The 19,852-nt window shown below is 52.0% G+C and overlaps 1 protein-coding gene across 2 annotated transcripts in view; it reads left to right on the top strand.

The window, feature by feature from the left end:
- Nucleotides 1–1,289: 1,289 nt before the first annotated feature.
- Nucleotides 1,290–19,852, top strand: part of RIMS4 (regulating synaptic membrane exocytosis 4) — a 63,223-nt gene continuing 44,660 nt past the window's right edge. For both annotated transcript variants that reach the window (XM_032606157.1, XM_032606158.1), the window contains exon 1: nucleotides 1,290–1,675. In XM_032606157.1, the coding sequence (XP_032462048.1) occupies nucleotides 1,579–1,675 (97 nt within the window). In that variant the 5' untranslated portion in view covers nucleotides 1,290–1,578. The remainder of the gene's footprint in view (nucleotides 1,676–19,852) is intronic.

The raw sequence follows: 19,852 nt of genomic DNA on the forward strand, positions 1-19,852 counted from the left end.
CAGGCTGCTTCAGGAAGCAGATGTGGAAGCAGCTGGGAGAAATTAGACATCTGGGCCTGACTAGGTGGGGACTGAGGTCTTGGGTCAAGGCCAGGGAATGGAGTGCGGGTTTCCGATTGTGATTGTGTTCACCTGCGAGGCTCTGCATGTCTGAGCCTGTGTGTGTGTGTGTGTGTGTGTGTGTGTGTGTGTGTGTGTGTGTGAGTCCCTGGGGGTTTATATGTGGGAGTGTCTGGGTGAATGTGTGAGTCTGGTGGAGTGTATCTGCGTCCATGTATGAGTCTGAGGGTGTCTGTGCATCAGAAGGTATCCATCACCAGGAATGACTAAGTCTGTGGGGCTGTGTCTGAGTGTGAACCTGTGTGTGCCCACTGAGGCGTGTCTGAGTGTCTCTCTTTGAGGGTCTGGGTCTGAGGGTGACTTGTGTGTGAGTCTGACAGGATTTGTCACGGTATTTCTGGGTGTATGTGAATGGGTGCTGAGGGGGTGGTCAACGTTAGGAGGGCCACTGGTGTCTCTGTGTGCAGGTCTGAGAGTGTATCACTGAGTATGAGTGTCTGTGTGTGAATTCTGTGAGGAGTGTGGGTTCATGGGGGTGTGTGTGCCCACCTGAACTTCTCTGTGGGTTCGTGTGGGATCGGAGGGTCTCCCTGTGTGGTTAAGGGTGTCCCTGTTTGTCGCTCTGAGTGTGTCTGCAGGTCTCTGGTTGTGAGTCTGTGTGTGTCCGTGGATGTACCTACCTGTGTGGGTCTCGGAGGTCTGGAGTCTAAGGGGGTCTGTGGATTGGTTACCCCAAGGGTCCCTATGAGTGAGTGAGTCTGGGTGAATCTCTCTGGGTGTGTAAGAGTCTGAGGGTGTCCGTGGTGTACATTGCAGAGTGAATGCACTCTTGTGGGTGCCTGTTTGTGCTCCTCTGCCGGTTCATGTGTGAATCTGAGGATCTCCAGTGCCGGTCACTGTAACTGTGTCGCTTTCCAGCGAGTCTGCGTCCTGGGGGGAGGCCAGTCTCAGTCGGGGACTGGTCGCCTGGATTCGTGGCGAGTATGAGGTCTGAGTGTGGGGCAGGGGAAAACTTGGGGGGCGCGGCCCCTGGACTGGGAGCGCAGCAGCCCAGCGCGCTCCTCCCTTGGGGCGCGCACACCTGGCGGCCTGGGCGGCGAGCAGGGGCCCCGCCCGCGCCCTCCGGCTCCCACGCCCCGCGCGCGGCGCCCCCTCCCTCGGGAGGTGCCGATTGGCTGCGGCGGCGGCTCGAGCCCGCCCCTCGCGTCCGGCGATGGGCGCCGCGGGCCAGAGCGAGCTGCGCCGCCACAGCTGCAGCTGCTGCCGCCGCCGCCGCCACCGCCACCGCCGTTACCGCCGCCGCCGGGAGCACAGCGCGCCTAGGGTCCGCGGACCGCCAGGTCCCGGCCCGCTCTCCGGCCCAGCCGCGCCCGCCAGCCCCGCCGCGGAGCCCCGGCCCGGCCTCGGGCCGCCGCCACCACGCCGCGCGCCGTACTCCGCGTCAAGAATGGGGCGGCCAAGCTGCCCAAGCCGGCCGCCGCCGCCGCCGCGGCCGAGGCGCCCGGCGCCGGTGCGGGCATGGAGCGCTCGCAGAGCCGCCTCAGCCTGTCCGCTTCCTTCGAGGCGCTCGCCATCTACTTCCCGTGCATGAACTCCTTCGACGACGAGGACGCGGGTAAGCGCGTGGCCCGCCCCCGATCCCCGGGGGGCGTCCCGGGAGCCAGATCCCGAGGCCCCCTCCCCGACCCAGTGCTCCCTAAGAGGTGGCCACTCTTTCCTCCCCACCCCCAATCCCAAGCACGCTCGGGGATGCGCCCCCAGGGTCTTCTTTCCCACCCACAGGACCTCAGATCTCTAGGATGTGGGGTCTCCGCGCCTCCCGCCGCCCCCCAGGGACCCCTAGATCATCTGCATTCACCCCTTTTCCGCAAGTGGGCCCTTTGGGTCGCCTGGACTTAGCTGTCCCTACTCACCTGCGCCTACTGAATGCTCCCGGTCTTGTCCCTGGATCCGACCCGCCACCCTCCCCGGGCCTCTTTTCTGTGCCCACTCCTCAAACCCCGGGGCTTTGGCCGCCTCACCCCCGGGGCTCCGACGCGCCCCCCGCCATTGGAGGTGGCGCGCAACCTTACCGCTCCATCTTTGTCTTGGCTGCATTCATTGACTCCCTGCACAAGACCCCCGCCCTGCGCCCAAGGCCTTGAGCGCCCCTGTTTGTCTTTCCTCCTCTTCCCCCAGTCCTTTAAGGACTGAGGCGGACCGCGAGGGGACCGGTCGGGTGACGGCCTTTCCTCTCGGTTCTTCCCGGCGGTTCCCCGAGGGAGGCGTAGGGCGGCACCGACTCTACACCTGCGCGCCCTCCGGAGTGAGCCCCTGACCCCGGGTGCTCTTGTGCCTGGAGTAGCCCTTCTAGGTGGGCTGAACCGGACCACCATACAGCGGCCCGAACCTCAGGCTCCCAGGCCTGCGCGCAACCCCAGCCAGAGCCCAAGGGGCGGGGAAATGTAGGGAAAACAGCTCTTGGGGGCCCTGGGACCAGGCAGAGGAAACAGAAGGGCTTCAGATCTGGTTCTGCGGTGAGGAAGCGAAGCCACCAACAGGTGGGGTACCTAGAGGGCTTGGGTGAGAGTTCCCCAAAGAGTGCCAGATTGGGAGTTGGAATGAGGTTCCAGTCTTGCTTCTCTCCGTATTAGCCATGACCTTGAGCAAGTCATGCCACCCCTAGCCTCCACATCCCGATCTGTAAAATGGGATGACAGTACCTCAGACATAAAGGTAAAGTTAAAAGTGTTTTGTAAGCTGAAAATCTGAGAGTATTTTAATTCAATGAGGGGATGAAAGGGAGAGGGGTGTGTGTGGTGGGGAGGAGTAAAATGGTTTCATGGACGCTTTTGAGAACTTGATGAAAATATGGACAAGTTCTCCAAAAAATACACATAGGCAGCATCCAAAAATTTTTGTCCACAGTTTTAGGGAGTTCATGGGCCCTGCTTAAGACTCTCTGCCTGCAGGGACCCTTATCTGGTCACCCCGTTATCTGATAAGCCTTGGATGGAACGGTGGGTGATGGCTGTTCATGTCTTTCTGCTGGTGCAGGAGGCAGGTGGGGAGAAAGGGAGAAGGTTCTCCAGAAGAAAGTGTTGGCTGAGTGAGTGAATGGGGCTATGTGAGGCTGACCCCTGACAGACCTGTCTTGCTGTTGACCTGGAGATGGGGGTGGAGTAAAGATGGTTACTGCAGAGCCATTTTACAGAATCTACATTTTACAGAAAAAATAACTGAGGTTCAGAGGCTTAACTTCCCCCGTGATGCAGCTGAGGGCGGTTGTATTATTATTCTGGACAAGGCAAAGTGAGGAGAGAGGTGGAGGGGCTCTCCTAACTCGGTGGCAAAATCCGGAGAGGAAGTCCCGGCTAGCATGGGGGCTTGGGGAGGGAGCCCCACCTGCCTCGGTGAGCTGGCTCCCCCACGCCTCACTTGACGTTCAAGGACGCTCCTGAAATCCCAACAGGCCACTTGGGTCTCAAGAGGCAAGGTGCATCAGTGGCGGGGACAGGTGGGTTTTTCTTCAAAGTCATGCTCCGTGTCATGGTTCAGATGCCTTGGTTATTATTGTTGGTTGCTGGTGACTTGCTCTGGTCTCACGTGAGTCAGAGTAGATAACTTCATGGAATATTAGAGATTTTTAAAGGTCCCTATTTTTTTTTTCCAGCGGGTTTCTTCAAATTCTTAAGTTTTTCACTTGGAGCACCTAGAAATCATCTTGTCCGACCCTTTTTCACCCCCACATTGGTGTGTGTGTGTGTATTTGTGTGAATGTATGCATGTGTGTGAGATTGAAGCCCCAGTGTGTGTGTGTGTGTGTGTGTGTGTGTGTGTGTGTGTGTGTGTAAGTAACACAAGGTCACCCAGTGAGGCAGGCACACAGCCAAGACAAAAATCAGGTCTCTTTCCAGTAAGACACTAGCCCTCTCTCTGAAAGAGGATTTTTTAAAAAGTCAAATCTCACTGTGTAGAAAATGGTTCCCAGGTGAAGAGGTCCCAGGGAGCGGCTGGCAGCCAGGAGTTGGGTTTGGGCATCTCATGCTCACTGTCTGCTCATCTTAAGGGATGCTTCGAGTTTGGGAGGGGGAGGGAGAAAGTGAAGTTTCCTTTCAGGAAGACTAATGAGTGTCTGGTGAAAACCGGAAGTAGGGAACGTTGTCTTGGTGCTTAATTTCTCTTGTTCTTCTCAAAGTCATTCATTTTCTCCTAAAAAAATAAAAAAGCCCCTTGGATTTATTCTTTCAGAACGGCACCACCCTGAACTAATTTCGAAAAGCAGTTTGAATATCTCTCAGATACTGTACAGAAACTGCTCCAGTTGCAGGGCTGTCAGAATTGGCTTTGCTTTACCTTTCTCTTCTTTGCTCCGTCCCCTCACCAGTTTCCTGCCCCTCTGTCCCCGATGACTCAGAAGTGTCCCTGATGGGCCTCTGGCTCATCTGGGTGCCTCCCCTTTGTTGCTGCTTCTGACTCCTGTCCAATGCACCTTTTTCATCAACCGGATTGACTCAGAGCCATCTTCAGGGCTTACATGCCACCCTTCAGCTGGTTTCCTGAGAAACTGTATGAGGAGGAGACTTTCATTAGCCTTAACTGGGCCAGAGCACTTTCCTGCCTCCGGCTTGGGAGCCTTGGACATTTTGTCAGCAAAGGAAGCTGCCCCTTCCACCCCTTTCTAGCCACCCTGTGGTTCAGGATGCTGGTCATTGCAGATTCCTAGAATTCCTCCCAAGGAGCATCTTCCATCGTGCACTCCGAACCCATTACTTACACTGCTTTTGCCCCTTTTCACAAAGATGCTGAGGCTTTAGAGAGGCATGATCTTGGGAGGCATTTTTTGTGTCTGTGTCTTCATGGCTCAGCCTTGCTGGTGGTACTGGCTTTATAATTGAGGAGGGGTGGGGCAGGGAGGAGTTAGACACGTGACCTCTGCTTTTTCACATCTATATTGTTGGTTGCTGGTGACTTGGAGGAAGAAAATAATAGCACGGACCACAGAGGGTCAACATTTTTTAAACGATTACCTTTCTCTAAGTATCCTCCTAGGCACTTACAATATTGTTTTCTTTCCTCACAGCAATTCTATAAAATTAACATTTAACATTCCCCATTTTCAGATGAGAAAACTGAGGCACAGAGAGAATATTCTTCAAGGCCACTGAGCCGGGAAATGAGGTGGTAGGACTTGAACTTGAGCATCTCGGGCATCTGTGCTGTTGATTATTATGCTGTTTTGTGCTACGAAAAGGGCTTAGTACGGTACCTGGCACTAGACAGGCTCTCAATACCTGTTAGCTCTTATCTTTCTTATTACCAAGTAAGACTTATTTCTGAGCACGACTGTAAAAAAGAATCTGTGGGTTTGAGGAGGGGGGGTAGCCTGGTCCTCAAAATGTTAGCTTTCATAATTTTAATAAGCTAATTTTATTGTACTGTTATAGCTATTAAGGCAGAGTTGGGCCCTTCTTCTTGCAGGGGGTTTAAAGATGGGATTTGGGGGACTTGCATGTGGAACAAGAGGGTGGGGAGCACCTAGCTCCCCATTTCCCTGTTCTCTTTAACAGTTAATTTTCATTGCATCTACAGTCCCAGCCCTGCCACTCTGCCTTGGGGCACAGCTGGGGAGCAAGAGTGTCTTCAGTATCCAGCAGATGCCAAAGGGCGTTGCTATATCAGGGTCTGGAATTGAGGATGGTGTCCCTGAGTCTGACCAAGTGGTTTTGGCGTCCAGTTCTCCCCCACCCGCCCGGGAGAGGGGCGGAGAAGCTGGAGCAGCCAGCTCCGATTTGCCCATAGGATGCTTCTATCCAGCGCAAGGAGGAAGTTGCCATGGCAACACAGGCCGGCTACCGGTCCCTCTCCTAGCAGTTTGGGCCACATTTCTGGGCTGGAAAGCCCTTCGTGGTACTGCCTTCTTCCGCTCAGACCAAATCTGGTGGGTGGGGTGGCGTGGTGGATGGGTCCCACAAACTAGTGCTAAAGCCCATTCCCCTCATTTTTGGACAGAGGGGAAATGGAGGGGGCTGTCTGAGTTACTTCTCCTGGCTCGTGGGGTGGAGATACTCCTGTCTTGCCAGACAGATCTCAGCAGGGGTAATGAGAGCTCCAAATCCCGCCCCACCCCAGGCACCTGGAATGACCCCGCTGGAATCCCCCCTCCCTTCCCCAGTTTACTCCTTTTGGCAAGATTTTCTTTCCCAGACCAAGTGCTAACTTTTGTCCTTGAAATTTGACCTGAGCTTTTTCTGGGAAACAAAATGTCCTGCTGTCCCATCCCTTCCCCCTGAGATGGTGGGAACAGAGTACTTCAGCCCTAAAGGGGGGCTGGGGCTGGGTGGATAAGGGAGAGTGGTGACGGGGGAGGCCTTAAAATACCCTTCAGGATTAGGGCCACTTGAGGGCATGAGGTGGAGGCTTTGAAGCCTCCATTCCCACCCTCGTCCCTAGAGCAGGCCACTTCCTGTCCCCCCTCTGCCCCTTTCCCTAATTTACCACCTAGCACTGTAATCTCCTTTATGGGCTGGGAATTGGGCAGAACTCTTCTAGTGTTAGATAACTGAGGCATAGTAAAGAATCGAACCAGTTGTTCCCATCGTTCAAGTTGTGGGTGTGTGAGCGTGTGGACCCAAACTACTTTATCGTAAATTACTCTGAAAGAAGTAGTTCAGAAAAATTGGGTGATGGGGAGTCATCCCTTCCCCCATTACACAGATCACTGGCCTGTGGATCTGCTCTGATGCAGTTCGAGCTCTCTCCTAAAATTCTGTCTTTCTCTGGCACCCTCTCTTCCTTGTCCCCAAGCTGCCAGAGTCATGGCTTCAGCTTCCTTGGCTTTTGCAGCTGCCAGAGGCCCACCTGGTTCTGTTTGGTGGGAAGGGGAAAGGAGGGGCCCCTTCCCCTTGTCTCCCTTTGAGAACTAGGCTCTGCCTTCCTCCCCACCCACCTCCATCCCAGAGGCCGAGCCTGTTCTAACTAACTGAAGGCGGAGTGAGGGCAGGGCGGAGGTGTGGAGGAGAGCAGATCGCAAGCCAGCTGACCCTCTCTCCCATCTCAGGGCCTTTCTTTTCCTCTGCCTCTTCTGACATCTCTTCATTGTGGCCTTAACAACCATCGCTTCAGCATTTCTTTTAAGAATTGTTGGAAAGGCACAAGTTTTGGAGGACATGCTCGGAAGGGTGCAGACATCTCCCCCACTGTAATCTGTGTACCGCCCTCCCCCCCCACCCCATGATGTTTTCCAGTCAAGCCCACTGTCTTACTGTCAGAGCTCCAGTTCCAAACCCCACACCCAGTCCCTTGGAATGACCGACTGGAATTCTCTCCTTCTCCCACCCAGTTTACTCCATGGGGCTCGGATTTGACTCCACTTTGGTGCTAGGACCTCAGGCAAGTCCTGGGCCTCAGTTTCCCCATCTTGACAAAGGGGTTAATTATCCTTGTCTGAGCATCTCTTGGGGTTGTAAAAAGAAAATGATCAAGAGGCTTGCTTGGCTGTGCTCAGTGCTTTCCATAATCTTACTGAATCATATAGCAGCCAAAAGGGGTATCAGCTGTTGCCGATGTACCCATTTTGCAGATGAGGAAAAGCCAGGCAGCTTGGTGTAGTTTAGTGACTTTTTTGGGTTTCATGGTGGTGATTCAAACCCAGGCATGTTTGACTCCAGAGACCACCCTCTGCCTCTTGGCCTGAAATGGGCAGTGTAAGCCCCAGGGGCTGTGCTTGGGCTGTCAAAACAGCCACTGACAAAGGCCAGGGTGTGAGGGCCTGTTCACATCCAGATACATCCCTCCAGGGTCTGCCGTCCCACTGCATTGCACCCCAGCCCACTGGAGTGCCTTCCTGGCCATCACTTCCGGGATGATCCCCATCGGAGGGCTGCCTGGCCTCCTTGAAGAATCCAGTTGTCTGCCCTGGCCCTGGGGGCTGAGCCATCACCTGCCTCTCCAGACCGATGTAGGCCAATGCTGGATTATATTTAACGCTGTGCTATTTCCACTTGACAGCTCCAGAGAGCCATCCCCGCTCCCCTTTTCTCCTTCCTCCCCCCTCCCCTTCTGATTCACTCGGAAACTGACAAGGCTGATGTCAGCGCCTTATTCTTAGCCCCCGTAATTGTAACTGCATTTAGCAGTGCGCACTTCATTAAGTTTCTGCGAGGGGGCAGTGAGATGACTGCGTGGCTTGGGCAGGGACACGGGTGGGGGTGGGGAGGGGGCAGCTGCTGCAGGGACCCTGGCCAGCTGCCTCTTCTGAATGGACCAGCTGGGCAGGTTCCAGGCCTGGCTTTCCAAGACTAGCAGTCTTGGAAGGCCCCTTGGAGAGCATCTAGTCCACTCTCCTCATTAGGCAGGGAGGAAAACTGAGGCTCAGTGAGGCAAAGCAGCTTGCCAAGGTCACGTGTTAAGGATCCAGGGCTCTGGCCTTTGAGTCTAGGTTTTCTTCTTTGGTATTATTCATTCAGCTAATATTTAATTAGCTGCTCAGTGCCAAACAGCATTCTAGGTGCTGGGGCTATATCGGGGGAACAAGGCAGACACAGTTTCTGCACTCGCGGAGTTATGTTCTGAGGTGCAGGAGACAGACAATAAGCAGGAAAGCAATTAATAAATAATTTCAGATTGTTTTAAATGAAATGAAAATAAGACAGGTTGATGGGATGGGAGATAACATTAAGTAAGATAGTCAGGAAAGGCTCACTGAGGAGGTGACATTTGAGTTGTGACCTGAATGACAGAGCCAGTAATGGGAATATGAGGGGGTAGAGGGATCTAGGCTGAGGCAACAGCTGGTGCAAAGGCCCTGAGGTCAGCGCGGAGTTTGGGTGTTTAGGAAAGAGAAAGCAGACCAGCGTGGTTAGACTGCATGAGGGGAAACGAGGTCAGAGAAGTAAGCTGGGGGCAGATCACTCAGCCTGGTAGACAATGATAAGGAGTATCAGGTGGGGAAACTGAAGTTCAGATTGGGAATGGAAAAGACCCCCAGCTGAGTAAAGACAGAGAGAGGCCAAGAACTGCCGAATCCCTGTCTTTTTAGTCCCTTAGACACAGGTGGCTGTGCCTTTAAGTGCATCACGTGGCTTCCTTTCACATTGTAGCTGGTAGTGTGGAGTCTTGGAAGGGCTTTTTCTGCCCTCCCTGCCTGCCCCTCTCTCCTCCTCGACTCTCACCCCACCCAGCTGTATAGCTTCTCAGGGTGACGTAGCTGTGAAACTCTGGGGAGCTTTCGTGGTGGGACAGAAAGAACATGGCTTTGGAATCCAACACACCTGAATTTTTATCCTGCCTCTACTGCTTCTAAATTGTGTGACCTTGGGCAAGTGGCTTCAACTCTCCGGGGCTCAATTTCCTCATCTGTAAAAGGGGGGCATAATAATAGCAAGTTCTTCAAAGGGTTATTGTGAGTAATACATTGATATAATGCATAAAACACACCTACCCCAGAGCCGGGTATGTGGAACAAAGATTTCCTCAGTTAAAAGGACTAATGAGATCGTTGGTTTAATGCTGGGCACGTAGTAGATGCTCAGTTAGAGGTTACTGCTGCAATTGTGGTTGTTACTGTTGGTTTTAATGGGTCAGAATCATCGAGGGGGCTTGTTAAAACATAAATTGCTGGGCCTCCCCCCAGAGTTTCTCATTCAGTCTGGGGCGGGGCCTGAAAATCTCATTTCTTTTTTTTTCCCAAATATTTATTTATTTGGTTGCACCAAGTCTTAGTTGTGGCTCACTGGCTCCTTAGTTGCAAGCACATGGCCTCCTTAGTTGTGGCATGCGAACTCTTAGTTGCAGCATGTGTGTGGGATCTAGTTCCCTGACCAGGGATTGAACCCGGGCCCCCTGCGTTGGGAGCACGGAGTCCTATCCACTGCGCCACCAAGGAAATCCCCTGAAAAAAATCTCATTTCTAACAAGTTCCCAGGTGATGCTGATACTGGTCCAGGGAGCCTGCTTTGGGAATCACTGGGTTAGAGAAAAAGCTGGAGAGAAATGAAGGGTTCTTCTCAACTTGGGATGTCTCCTGGCTACCTGTGTCTTAGATGCTGGGGACGTTGAGTACCAAATTCAGGACCCGGGTTTAGTCTTCAGGCACTCATGTTTCCATCACATGGTCTCGGATCAAATGAGCCTCAGCTGCTGCCCTGCTTTGCACTGGGTTTAATGTGAAGGACCCCATCAATCCTTTTGGAAGTCATCTGTATAAATGATAAATGAGTCGACATGAATAACACATCAGACCATAATATCCTTTTGTGGAATATTGAGGGGCTCAGGTCTAGCACCTTTTACCGAAGGGAACAGGACGTGGTCCCTTTCCTGCATTGGGGAAAGGCAGGACTATGTGTTAAAACCAGGAGGTTCATTTGAGGACAGGTCTGTGCTGGGAAGAAGTAAATCAAAGGGACCATCAATGTTAAGGGGCAAAATGCTGGGAAATGCTACCAAGAGACTTTACTGAGTCAGTTTATTTAGATGTTTCTAAGAAAGGGGTCGCTGGTAATTTTCTAGGGAAGGTTGAGATTTTGCTTAGATTGGAGGCGTGGGGGATAAACCATATGATGTGATAAGATTCCCATCCAGTCCCTTAAAACTCAGAGTCTGAAGATACAGGCATTTACAAATACATTCCCGGTGGGACTTGTCCTCAACTGATGGGAGACACTTCTCCAAGAGGATTGGCTCAGGATAGCAAAAGAGCACAGACTTTGGAGGGCCCCAAACCTGGGTTGAATCTCTGCCACCTACTAGCTGTGTCTCTTGATTATGATACGTAACTATTCTGGGCCTCAGCCTCGTGCTTTGTAAAATGGAGTGAATAACTCTACCCTGTGAGAATTAGAGATAATGCATGTGTGAGGCATAGAAGGCATTCAGGACATGGCAGTGCGGCCTTTCCTGCTATTGTAGACTTCCTGGATGCAGGAAGTGTGGGATGGTGGGAGCGCATTGCCTGCGTTTGGGACTCCTGGCTCGGGTCTGGACAGCTGGTGCTTACTCTGTGCCCAGTGAGGCCTGAGAGGCTGCATTAGGAGTCAGGAGAAGAGGTCTCCGTTCAGCCGCCAAATCTCAGCATCTCCTCTGGCTGCTTCCCTTTGTCTTTTGGGCCTCAGGATCCCCATTTACACAGTGAGGTGTCTAGTGGGCTTGGTTTAGATACAACCAGAGTCTCCCAGAAAACAGGGGACACTTGTCCAGGCCCCCATCTCCTCCTTTGGATTTCTCCCCTGCTCCTCTGCCTCTATGGTCGTTTTCATCCCCAGAGCATCCCCTCCTGCCAAAGTTTCTAGCTGATCCTTGGCTGATTGGTCATTGAATACTTTTTAAAAGAATAAGTATTATTTGGATTAAGTAATATATGCAGTTGGTACAACATTTTAGAAGCACAAAAAATATCCAATTAAAAGGGCCCCAGGCACCTTCGTCTTCTGGGTCTCCTGTCCCCTCCCTAGGACAAACACTGTTTCTAGCTCTCACAACCCTTTATGCTGCTGTTACTGACAGTAACATGTTCTGTGGTGAAAAGCCAAACAGCGCAAAGGACACCCAAGAAAACATCAGTCTCCCTCACACCTCAGCCACCTAGTCCCACTCCCACAAACCACCAGTATGGTCTTTTAGGCTACCAGTTTTTTCTTTATTTTCCAGTTAGTAAATTCTTATTAAGCACTTGTGGTGGTGCCCAGTCCCGTGAGGATTCAAGAGTAGTCAGATTATACCAGGCAGTATATAGCACAGTGGTGGTTATGATACACACTCCACAGCTAGATGGCCTGGGTTTGAATCCTGGCTTTGCCACTCATTGGCTGTGTGACCTTGAGCAAGTGACTTAAATTCTCTGAGCCTCAGTCTCCTCAACTGCGAAATGGGCCCATAATAACCCCTCCCTGCCTTGAAGGTGTCAGGAGGATTAAATGAGTAGGTATTTGTGACATGCTTTGTAGAGAGCCCGAATCCAGTAGAAGTGTGTTAAGAGTATTAGCTATTACTGTCTCAGAGCCCTTAAGCCAGAAGTCTCTCTGAAGTTCTCTAGCATCTTTAGTGGAGGCCCAGAGAGGGATCTCATGGTTTGCTCAAAGCCTTACAGCAGGTCTCTGGTAAAACCAGGAGTAGAACTGTTGTTTCTGGACTCCCAGTCAGGGCCTCTTCCTCTCCCAGGTGACCCAAGTGGCTACTTTGCACCCTATTGGCACCTGAGGCTTCAAGTCCATACCCTGCATTTCCGGTACTTGGTGTCCCTGAGAAATGCCGCTTGGAGTTGCCTTGGGAGTGGGTGGGAGGATATGTCACTAATTGGGGCCTGTAATGGAAATTAATTAGTTCCTCAGCAAATGTCGAGAAACATCTCTCATCTGCCTGGGCCCAACACCAACACTGGACCAGGTGCCTTGGGGGCCCACCCAGACCCAGGCCAACCCACCCCCAAACCATCTGGCCCCTGGAAGCTGCAGCCACTTCTCTCTAGCTTCTGTTGGGTATGCTGGGTCCTGGAGAGGGACCCCCAAACTGGGATGCCTGGCCCTGATGGGAACTGGGTGGGTGCTAAGAGGGAGGGAGAAATTAACATGTGTAGTATTCTTAGACTCCTCCCAGCGGTCTTCAACTTGAAAAGAATATAGAAGATGGGAGAACTCTCTCCTGTTTCCACTGTCTTAGTTTGAGACGTGGATTCTTGTGTAGGTGATATGCTATGCAGTGCTGTCAGGTGAGACCGGGATGCAGGATGGGCAGGAAAAGATGCAGCTAACGATGGGCACTCAGCCACAGGCTGGCCTCAGCCTGACCCATGGGAAGCTCTAGAGGGTGGATGGCGTCACAGAGTTGACTGGCCTTCTGGACTCGCGTATCAGTCAGTCATGGGCTGTGGACAGTCCCCCCGGGGCGGCGGGGGAGCGGAGACATAACTTTTGGGGCACGGCAGCTCCCATCAGCTAAGAGCAGCTCTCCAAAGAAGGGGCAGCTGTGAGCTGGAATTGTAGAAACTCGCAGCAGCTGTGAGATGGGTGTCCTGCTTGGTAAAGGGGCTCTGGCTGGGCTGGGTCCACCCACCAGCTGTCTGGGAACTTCTGACGACAGAGTGAGGAGAGCAGGTGTGGCCAGCTCTGTGCTGGGTAGTGCCTACCCCTATTACAGGTCACCCTCTCCATGGTCCCACAAGGTGTGCGTGGTCATTACGTTAGGTGGGGCTGGAGGAATCGAGTGTCCAGATGGACTCCTGGCTTGGCCAAGGTCAAGTTGGTGAAAGGTAGGACAGGGCTGCAAACCTGGGCCTGCCTCCAACCCTTGTGGTCTTTCCAGCATTCTGTGCTACATTTAATTCTTTCCATGAATATACGTGTGTATTTTGTGCTTCCTGGTGGGTTTCTTTCCGGGTACCTCTTTTTTTTTTTTTTAATTTATTTATTTTTGGCTGCGTTGGGTCTTCGTTGCTGCACGTGAGCTTTCTCTAGTTGTGGCGAGCGGGGGCTACTCTTCGTTGCAGTGCATGGGCTTCTCGTTGTGGTAGCTTCTCTTTGTTGCAGAGCACGGGCTCTAGGCACATGGGCTTCAGTAGTTGTGGCATGTGGACTCAGTAGTTGTGGCTCGTGGGCTCTAGAGCGCAGGCTCAGTAGTTGTGGTGCACAGGCTTAGTTGTTCCACGGCATGTAGGATCTTCCCGGACCAGGGCTCGAACCTGTGTCGCCTGCATTGGCAGGCGGATTCTTAACCACTGCGCCACCAGGGAAGTCCCCTAGGTACCTTTGGAAGGTGTCTATCTTGGTTTTCTGTTTTGTACCTTGCAAACATAAAGACCTTTGGGCCTGACAGGTGTTTGCCTATTTGAGCTCACCTGATCCTCATGGAAAATCGGCTTTGATTCCAGAGAGGTGGGCAGGGGATCTGACTGACAGACTCCTTGAGGTGAAAAGTTAAGGGGTAGCTGCTTTGTCATGGAATGAGCCCTGAATTTGTCATAAGGAAACCTGGATTTGAGACCCCATTTGTCAGCTGAGTGACCCTGGGCAGGTCTCTTCGAGCCTTGCTTTCTTCTTTAGGTGAACAAGCCCACAGCTATAAGCCTCGGGTAGCCTGGCAGGTGTACTAATGATACTGCATATAGCAAGGACCTGGCAAGGCTTTGACTGGGTTGGGGTGGGGAGTCCAAAACCAGACCTGAGGGACTTCCCTGGCAGTCCAGTGGTCAGCACTCCGTGCTTCCACTGCCGGGGGCCCGGCTTCCATACCTGGTCAGGGAACTAAGATCCTGCAAGCTGCGTGGCATGGCAAAAAAACAACAACAACAACAACAAAAGAAAAAAAACCCCAGAGCTGACGTCTGTAGCGTGTGCGTGGGAACCGTGTCAGATCAGGGCCCATCTGTGAAATGGGCACAGTGACGCTTGTCTTCCTGTCCTAGCTTGGGCTCCCCACGAAACAAGGATCTGAGTACAAGTATTAGGTTGGACCACAGGAAACTGCCATTTTTAGGAGTCAAAGCAGTCAGATAGCAGTTGTACGTGGTTCATGTGGTTCCCGAGGTGATGGATGAAACTCCAGGAGGGGAATGAGAAAGTCACTTGGGGAAACAGTGTGTTATCAGCCAAGTTACCCCGGACCGAGGGCAACCGCGTTGAGTCTTCCTGGGGGCTCTGGGACAGGGCTTGGCAAACTTCTGTAGAGGGCCAGACCCTGGATGTTTTAGTCTTTACGGGTCATAAGGTCACTTTCCCAACTGCTGGATTACACAGTTGGAGGGCAGCCACCGACAATATACAAATGGATAGGTGGTGCTGTGTTCTAACAAAACTTTATTTACAAAAATAGGCAGTGAGCTGGATTTAGCCCATGGGCCCTAGTTTGCAGGCCCCCGGAGGAGAGCATGTACCTCCGTTATCCCACCCAGGAGTGAGGGAGCTGGGGTGCTTATACACCAACTCCCATCAGTCGCTGGTTGAAGGCCAAGTGTGGGGATGGGGATGGAGTGGGGGCAGGGCGTTGTCTGTTGCCCTTGGCCAAGAGAAACAGGAGGTCCGCAGGAGGTCAGGCCAGCGGTCACTGAAATGCTAAAGGGATGTTGGACAGGGGATGGCTCCTGCCAGTTCAGAGGCCTGACTGTGTGTGGAGAGTGTACCCGAGAGAAAGTGACAGGATGAACAGGAAAATGAGTTTGGGGTAGGGCCAGATGATCTAACTTCGCATTTCTAGCCTTTTCAGCCAGTTGTTACTTCCAGGCAAAACCTGGGTCCTCCATTCTTGGCAGGCTCGTTCGAATTTTCTGCTTCCTGTACCTCTGCTTGGGCAATTTCGTCTTCTGGATGCCCCCACCTTCCCCCTCAGGGCTCCGATGCCACTTCCTCCAGGAAGCACACCTCTCTTCTCTCGGGCAGAGTTGATTGTTCCTCCTGGGCATTCACATGGCACTCTGAGCTTCTCTTCTCTCTCTCCAGCAGTTGCAAAGTCTGGCTGACATCACTTTTCACTGCCACACTGAGAGCCCCTCCAGGTCAGGGACTGTGTGATTCTCTGCTGCATCCCACCCAGGGGAGCCCTGATTTGGGAAGGCGGAGCTGAACCCCAAACCTTCCCAGACTCTCTCCTTCCCCCTTCTCCCCTCCCTCTCTCTCTTTCTTCTCCAGTAGGTGCTGATGACCCGAGACAAGCCCAGTCTTTGCCCTCATGGAGTTTACAGTCTGGTGGGAGGGGGTTAGACATAAGACAACCCAAAGGAACAACTAATCATTTGATCATTACTGTGCTTAGTGCCGCACAGGTCAAGTGCAGGGTGCCGGGGGAGGCTGGAGCTGGAAGAACTGAGCTGGGGGAGAGGAGGGGAGGAGACAGCGAAGCTGAGACTTAAGGGATGAGTGGAGTCGGCCAAATGAAGGCGGGGGAGTGGCGGAGTGAGACAGGATGCCATGACTCTGAGAGCACGGACTTGGGGTCAGTTATGGGAGTTGGGGGTGCAAGTCTTGGATTCTCTCGGTCTTTGTGGCTGTCTCCCCCTCCCCTCATCTGTCTCTCTTCTTCCTTTCTCTCTCTCTCATTCTTTCTCTCGCACACACACATATACACGCATGCACACGGATGGAAATATTGACCATAATTACTTCTACGGGGCAGAATTATGGGTAGTTTTTGTTTTCTAGTTTGCACTTCTTTGGTATTTTCCAAATTTTCTACAATGGACAAGTCATGGCAAAAATTGAAGTCTTCAGCATCCGGAGACCACACTCCCACTGGTAGCTGTGTGACCTTGACCACGTTGTTTAATCACTCCTGCTTCTGTCTCTCTCTGTAAGATGAGGACAGGTGTGGTTAACACACAGTACCCATCACATCCTGACACTTCACCTCCCTTAACTCATCAGAGCTTCACAACTACGCCGTGGGGCAGGTGCTGTCACTATCCCTGTTTTATAGATGGGGAAACAGGCATGGAGAGGTTAAGTACATTGCTCCAGATCACACAGTAAGAGACAGAAGTAGGATTGAAACCCAGATGCCTGACTCCAGAGTCTGAGCTTACCCACTTGGCTCTACTGCCTGCCTCCCAGGGTCAGGATGATAATCGATAAGAAGACACCTGTCAAGCCCTTAGCACGGTGCCTGGCATACAGTTAGTGCTCTGTAGATATTAATTCTTGTTATTATTAGCAGCTGTGCAAAGGCCCTGGGGTAGGAAAGGCACATGGTGTTTTGAAGGCACATGTGGTTAGTGAAGCAGCAGGACTGGGTCATACTAGGTCTTTAAAGTCAAGAATCTTGGATCTGAGCTTAAGAACAGTTGAGTTGAACCCTGTTGGGTTTTTAGCAGGGAGGTGACAGGCTCAGATCTGGGGTTTACAAAGACCTCTCTGGTTGTGGATGAGAAGAATGGGGCCAGGAGGCCCAGGGATGGCTCCCTTTGTTATAGTGACTCTTCCCAAATGGGTCGGACCATCCCAGCGTTGACTCCTCAGACCCTGGCAGTGATGGTGTTTTGCTATCTAGGCTGGCTGTGTGGGCTAGAGCACAAGACACGGAAGTCAGGAGTGTGTCACCAGGCAGGTCTGGTGGTGAGGCGAGGCTGGGAAGTGCCAGTTTGAAGGCAGGAACAAATTACTCCCCTGGAGATGAGGCCGGGCCAGTTCCTGTCATGTTACATTATTAAATTTGTAATCTTCATTCTAATACTTCCCAGCAGTGAATAAGAACCAAATTTAAAATGGTGACTTTACATTTCTGGAATGAAGCTCTTTGTCAGGAACTCTTGAAACCCATAATTTCTCTCCAGAGGTGAATGTCTACATCCTTTAAAAAAAAAATTAAAATAAAAAAATAATAAAACCACTCTTTAGTTAAAGGTTGGGTCTGAAGGTTTGTCTGCAGCCCAACTGTGGCAAGAATTGAGAGTGGGGTCTGTATGTCTCCAGCCCCAGAAAAGGCTCAAAGTAGGGCTGGGCCTGCAGATGCCCTGCGCCTCCCAAGATATTTAAACCCCTAAATCTGGGCCTCGCTAGGGAAGAAAGGTGGGAGAAGCTGCATGCCCACCTCACCCGCAAGTCTGTTGATTTGCAGGTTTTTTCTTTTTTATCGTTTTTGGCCGCGCCAGACAGCAGGAGGGATTTTAGTTCCCCGAACAGGGATCGAACCTGTGCCCCCTGCAGTGGAAGCGCAGTCTCAACCACTGGACCGCCAGGGAAGTCCAGAATCTGTTGATTTGTGAAAAGGTTTGGTAAAAAATTAGACTGCAGTCTTTAGGAGAATTGCCCTATGTCAGGCTGTGATGAGTTTTCTCATGACCTATTTGGGGGGCAGTAGACCTGGCTGCTGGTGGAACCATGGGCTGTGTCATTCCTGCCTTTACACTTAGCAAGAAGGGCCCTGATCTGGGGTCACCAGCACTACTGGGCTGATCTCCAGCCCTCCTCACTGGGTGAGGAATCTATGGGGCAATGGGGACATGCCCACCTGGACCCCCCTTTCTCGGCCTTGTTCCGGGTACGTGGGACCCTGGAATTCCCTGTCCAAACGGCCCTGAGTCAGCATCTGGGGTCTGTCCAGACCCCTTCCCTGGGCCCCTCCTCCATCACGGGTGTCCTGATACATGGCCGCAAAGTAGCTGTTTGTGGAGGTGAGAACAGAACACACATGTACAGAGTGGGCCCCTGGGTATGCGGGGGTGGGGAGGACGGGAAGGGATGGGCTACAGCAGAGGGCCTGTATTCAGCTCCTCTCTCCATATTCAGCCGTGGAACTCAGAGGATTCTAAATTTGAACCTGTCCTGGCCTTCAAGGTCATTATGAAGGCATATTTGTCAGAATGGAAGGCTAGAGCATGTTTTATGTAAGAGCCTGATTTATAACTTTTAAACATTTAGAATGAGTATGACGGCCTCCATTGTACTTTTGCCCTGGGCCCTGGGTGGGGCCTTTGCATCATCCTTTGAATTGAGAGTGAGAGCCGCCCAGGGATGGCTCTTCCCCTCGTGATCCCACATGTGGGCTCTGGTGCACACACATGGCTCGTATGGCATGTTTGTGCTAGCCTCACCCCCACCCCAGGTGATTGAATTTAAATGGTACCTCCTGTAAAAGGATGAATTAGGAAAAGGCCCGTGGGTGTACCACCTGGCCAGTGAAAACAGGCTGTGTGTCCACCCAGCTCAGTCGGGCACCTTTGTGCAGGTAGCAACCTGTCCGATAGTTCACGGGGTCCCATGGACCTGAACCAGAGAGGGGCCCTGAGCAAGACCGCCAGGGAAAGTGCTGACACTCTGGTGTCCCAAGATAATCATTAAAGTCATTTTACATTTTCAATAATCATCCTTATCGTGACAGCAAATGTTTATTTTGTGTTTCTCACATGCTGAGTACTCTGAACACTGGATTATCCTATCAAAACATCAGAATACGAAGCGGGTACAACTGTCATGCCCGTTGCACACATTAGGAAACTGAGGCTCAGAGAAGAGATGCTCGTCTTTGGCTCAGGGTCATTCAACAGTAAGGTCAAATGCAGGTCTGCCTGAGCCCATGAATCTATGGGCCTAACCACTGCTCTGCACTGCCCTTTCTCATTTTAAAGTGTTATTTATGCAGTCAGCGTATTTACTGACCCCCTACTCCAATGTGCTGGATGCTGAGGTAGGTGCGGAGTAAGACGGGGGCCTCCCGCAGCCAAGGAGGAGAGACAAGCAGAGCAGATAACTGGGTGACCCCATTGAGCCGGGGGTGCTGAGTACAGCCTTGAAGGGTGAGAGGCTGTTTACGAGGCTGGAGTGGAAGGGGGGAGGGAGGTGCTTCAGACCCCTGGGGGTTCTGTGTGGTCAAGGAAGAGTGTCCTGAGGTTTATTGATGCCTTGTGGGTAGGTGCATTAAGAGATGGGTGTGGGTCTACAAAACAGAAATAAGAGTTACAGATGTAGAAAACAAATTTATGGTTACCAGGGGGGAAGGGGGGGAAGGATAAATTGGAAGATTGGGATTGGCATATACATACTACTACATATAAAGTAGATAACTAATAAGGACCTACTGTGTAGCATAGGGGACTCTACTCAATACTCTGTAGAAATGGCCTGTATGGGAAAAGAATCTAAAAAAGAATGCGTATATGTGTATGTATAACTGATTCACTTTGCTGTAAACCTGAAACTAACACAACACTGTAAATCAACTATCCTTCAATAAAAATTAAAAAAAAAACAGATGGGTGTGGGGAGGAGGTGGGGTCAGGAAAGGGGGGTGGCAGGTTGGGAAAGGCTCTGGAGCTGTGTCCAGGACCTGGCCCTTCTTGAAGACCAGAGCTGTGTCATCCTCTTCAGGCATCTGCTGAGACGAGTGGTACTTA

This window comes from Phocoena sinus, chromosome 15 (assembly GCF_008692025.1).
Source record: "Phocoena sinus isolate mPhoSin1 chromosome 15, mPhoSin1.pri, whole genome shotgun sequence".
In the NCBI taxonomy this organism is placed as follows: domain Eukaryota; kingdom Metazoa; phylum Chordata; class Mammalia; order Artiodactyla; family Phocoenidae; genus Phocoena; species Phocoena sinus.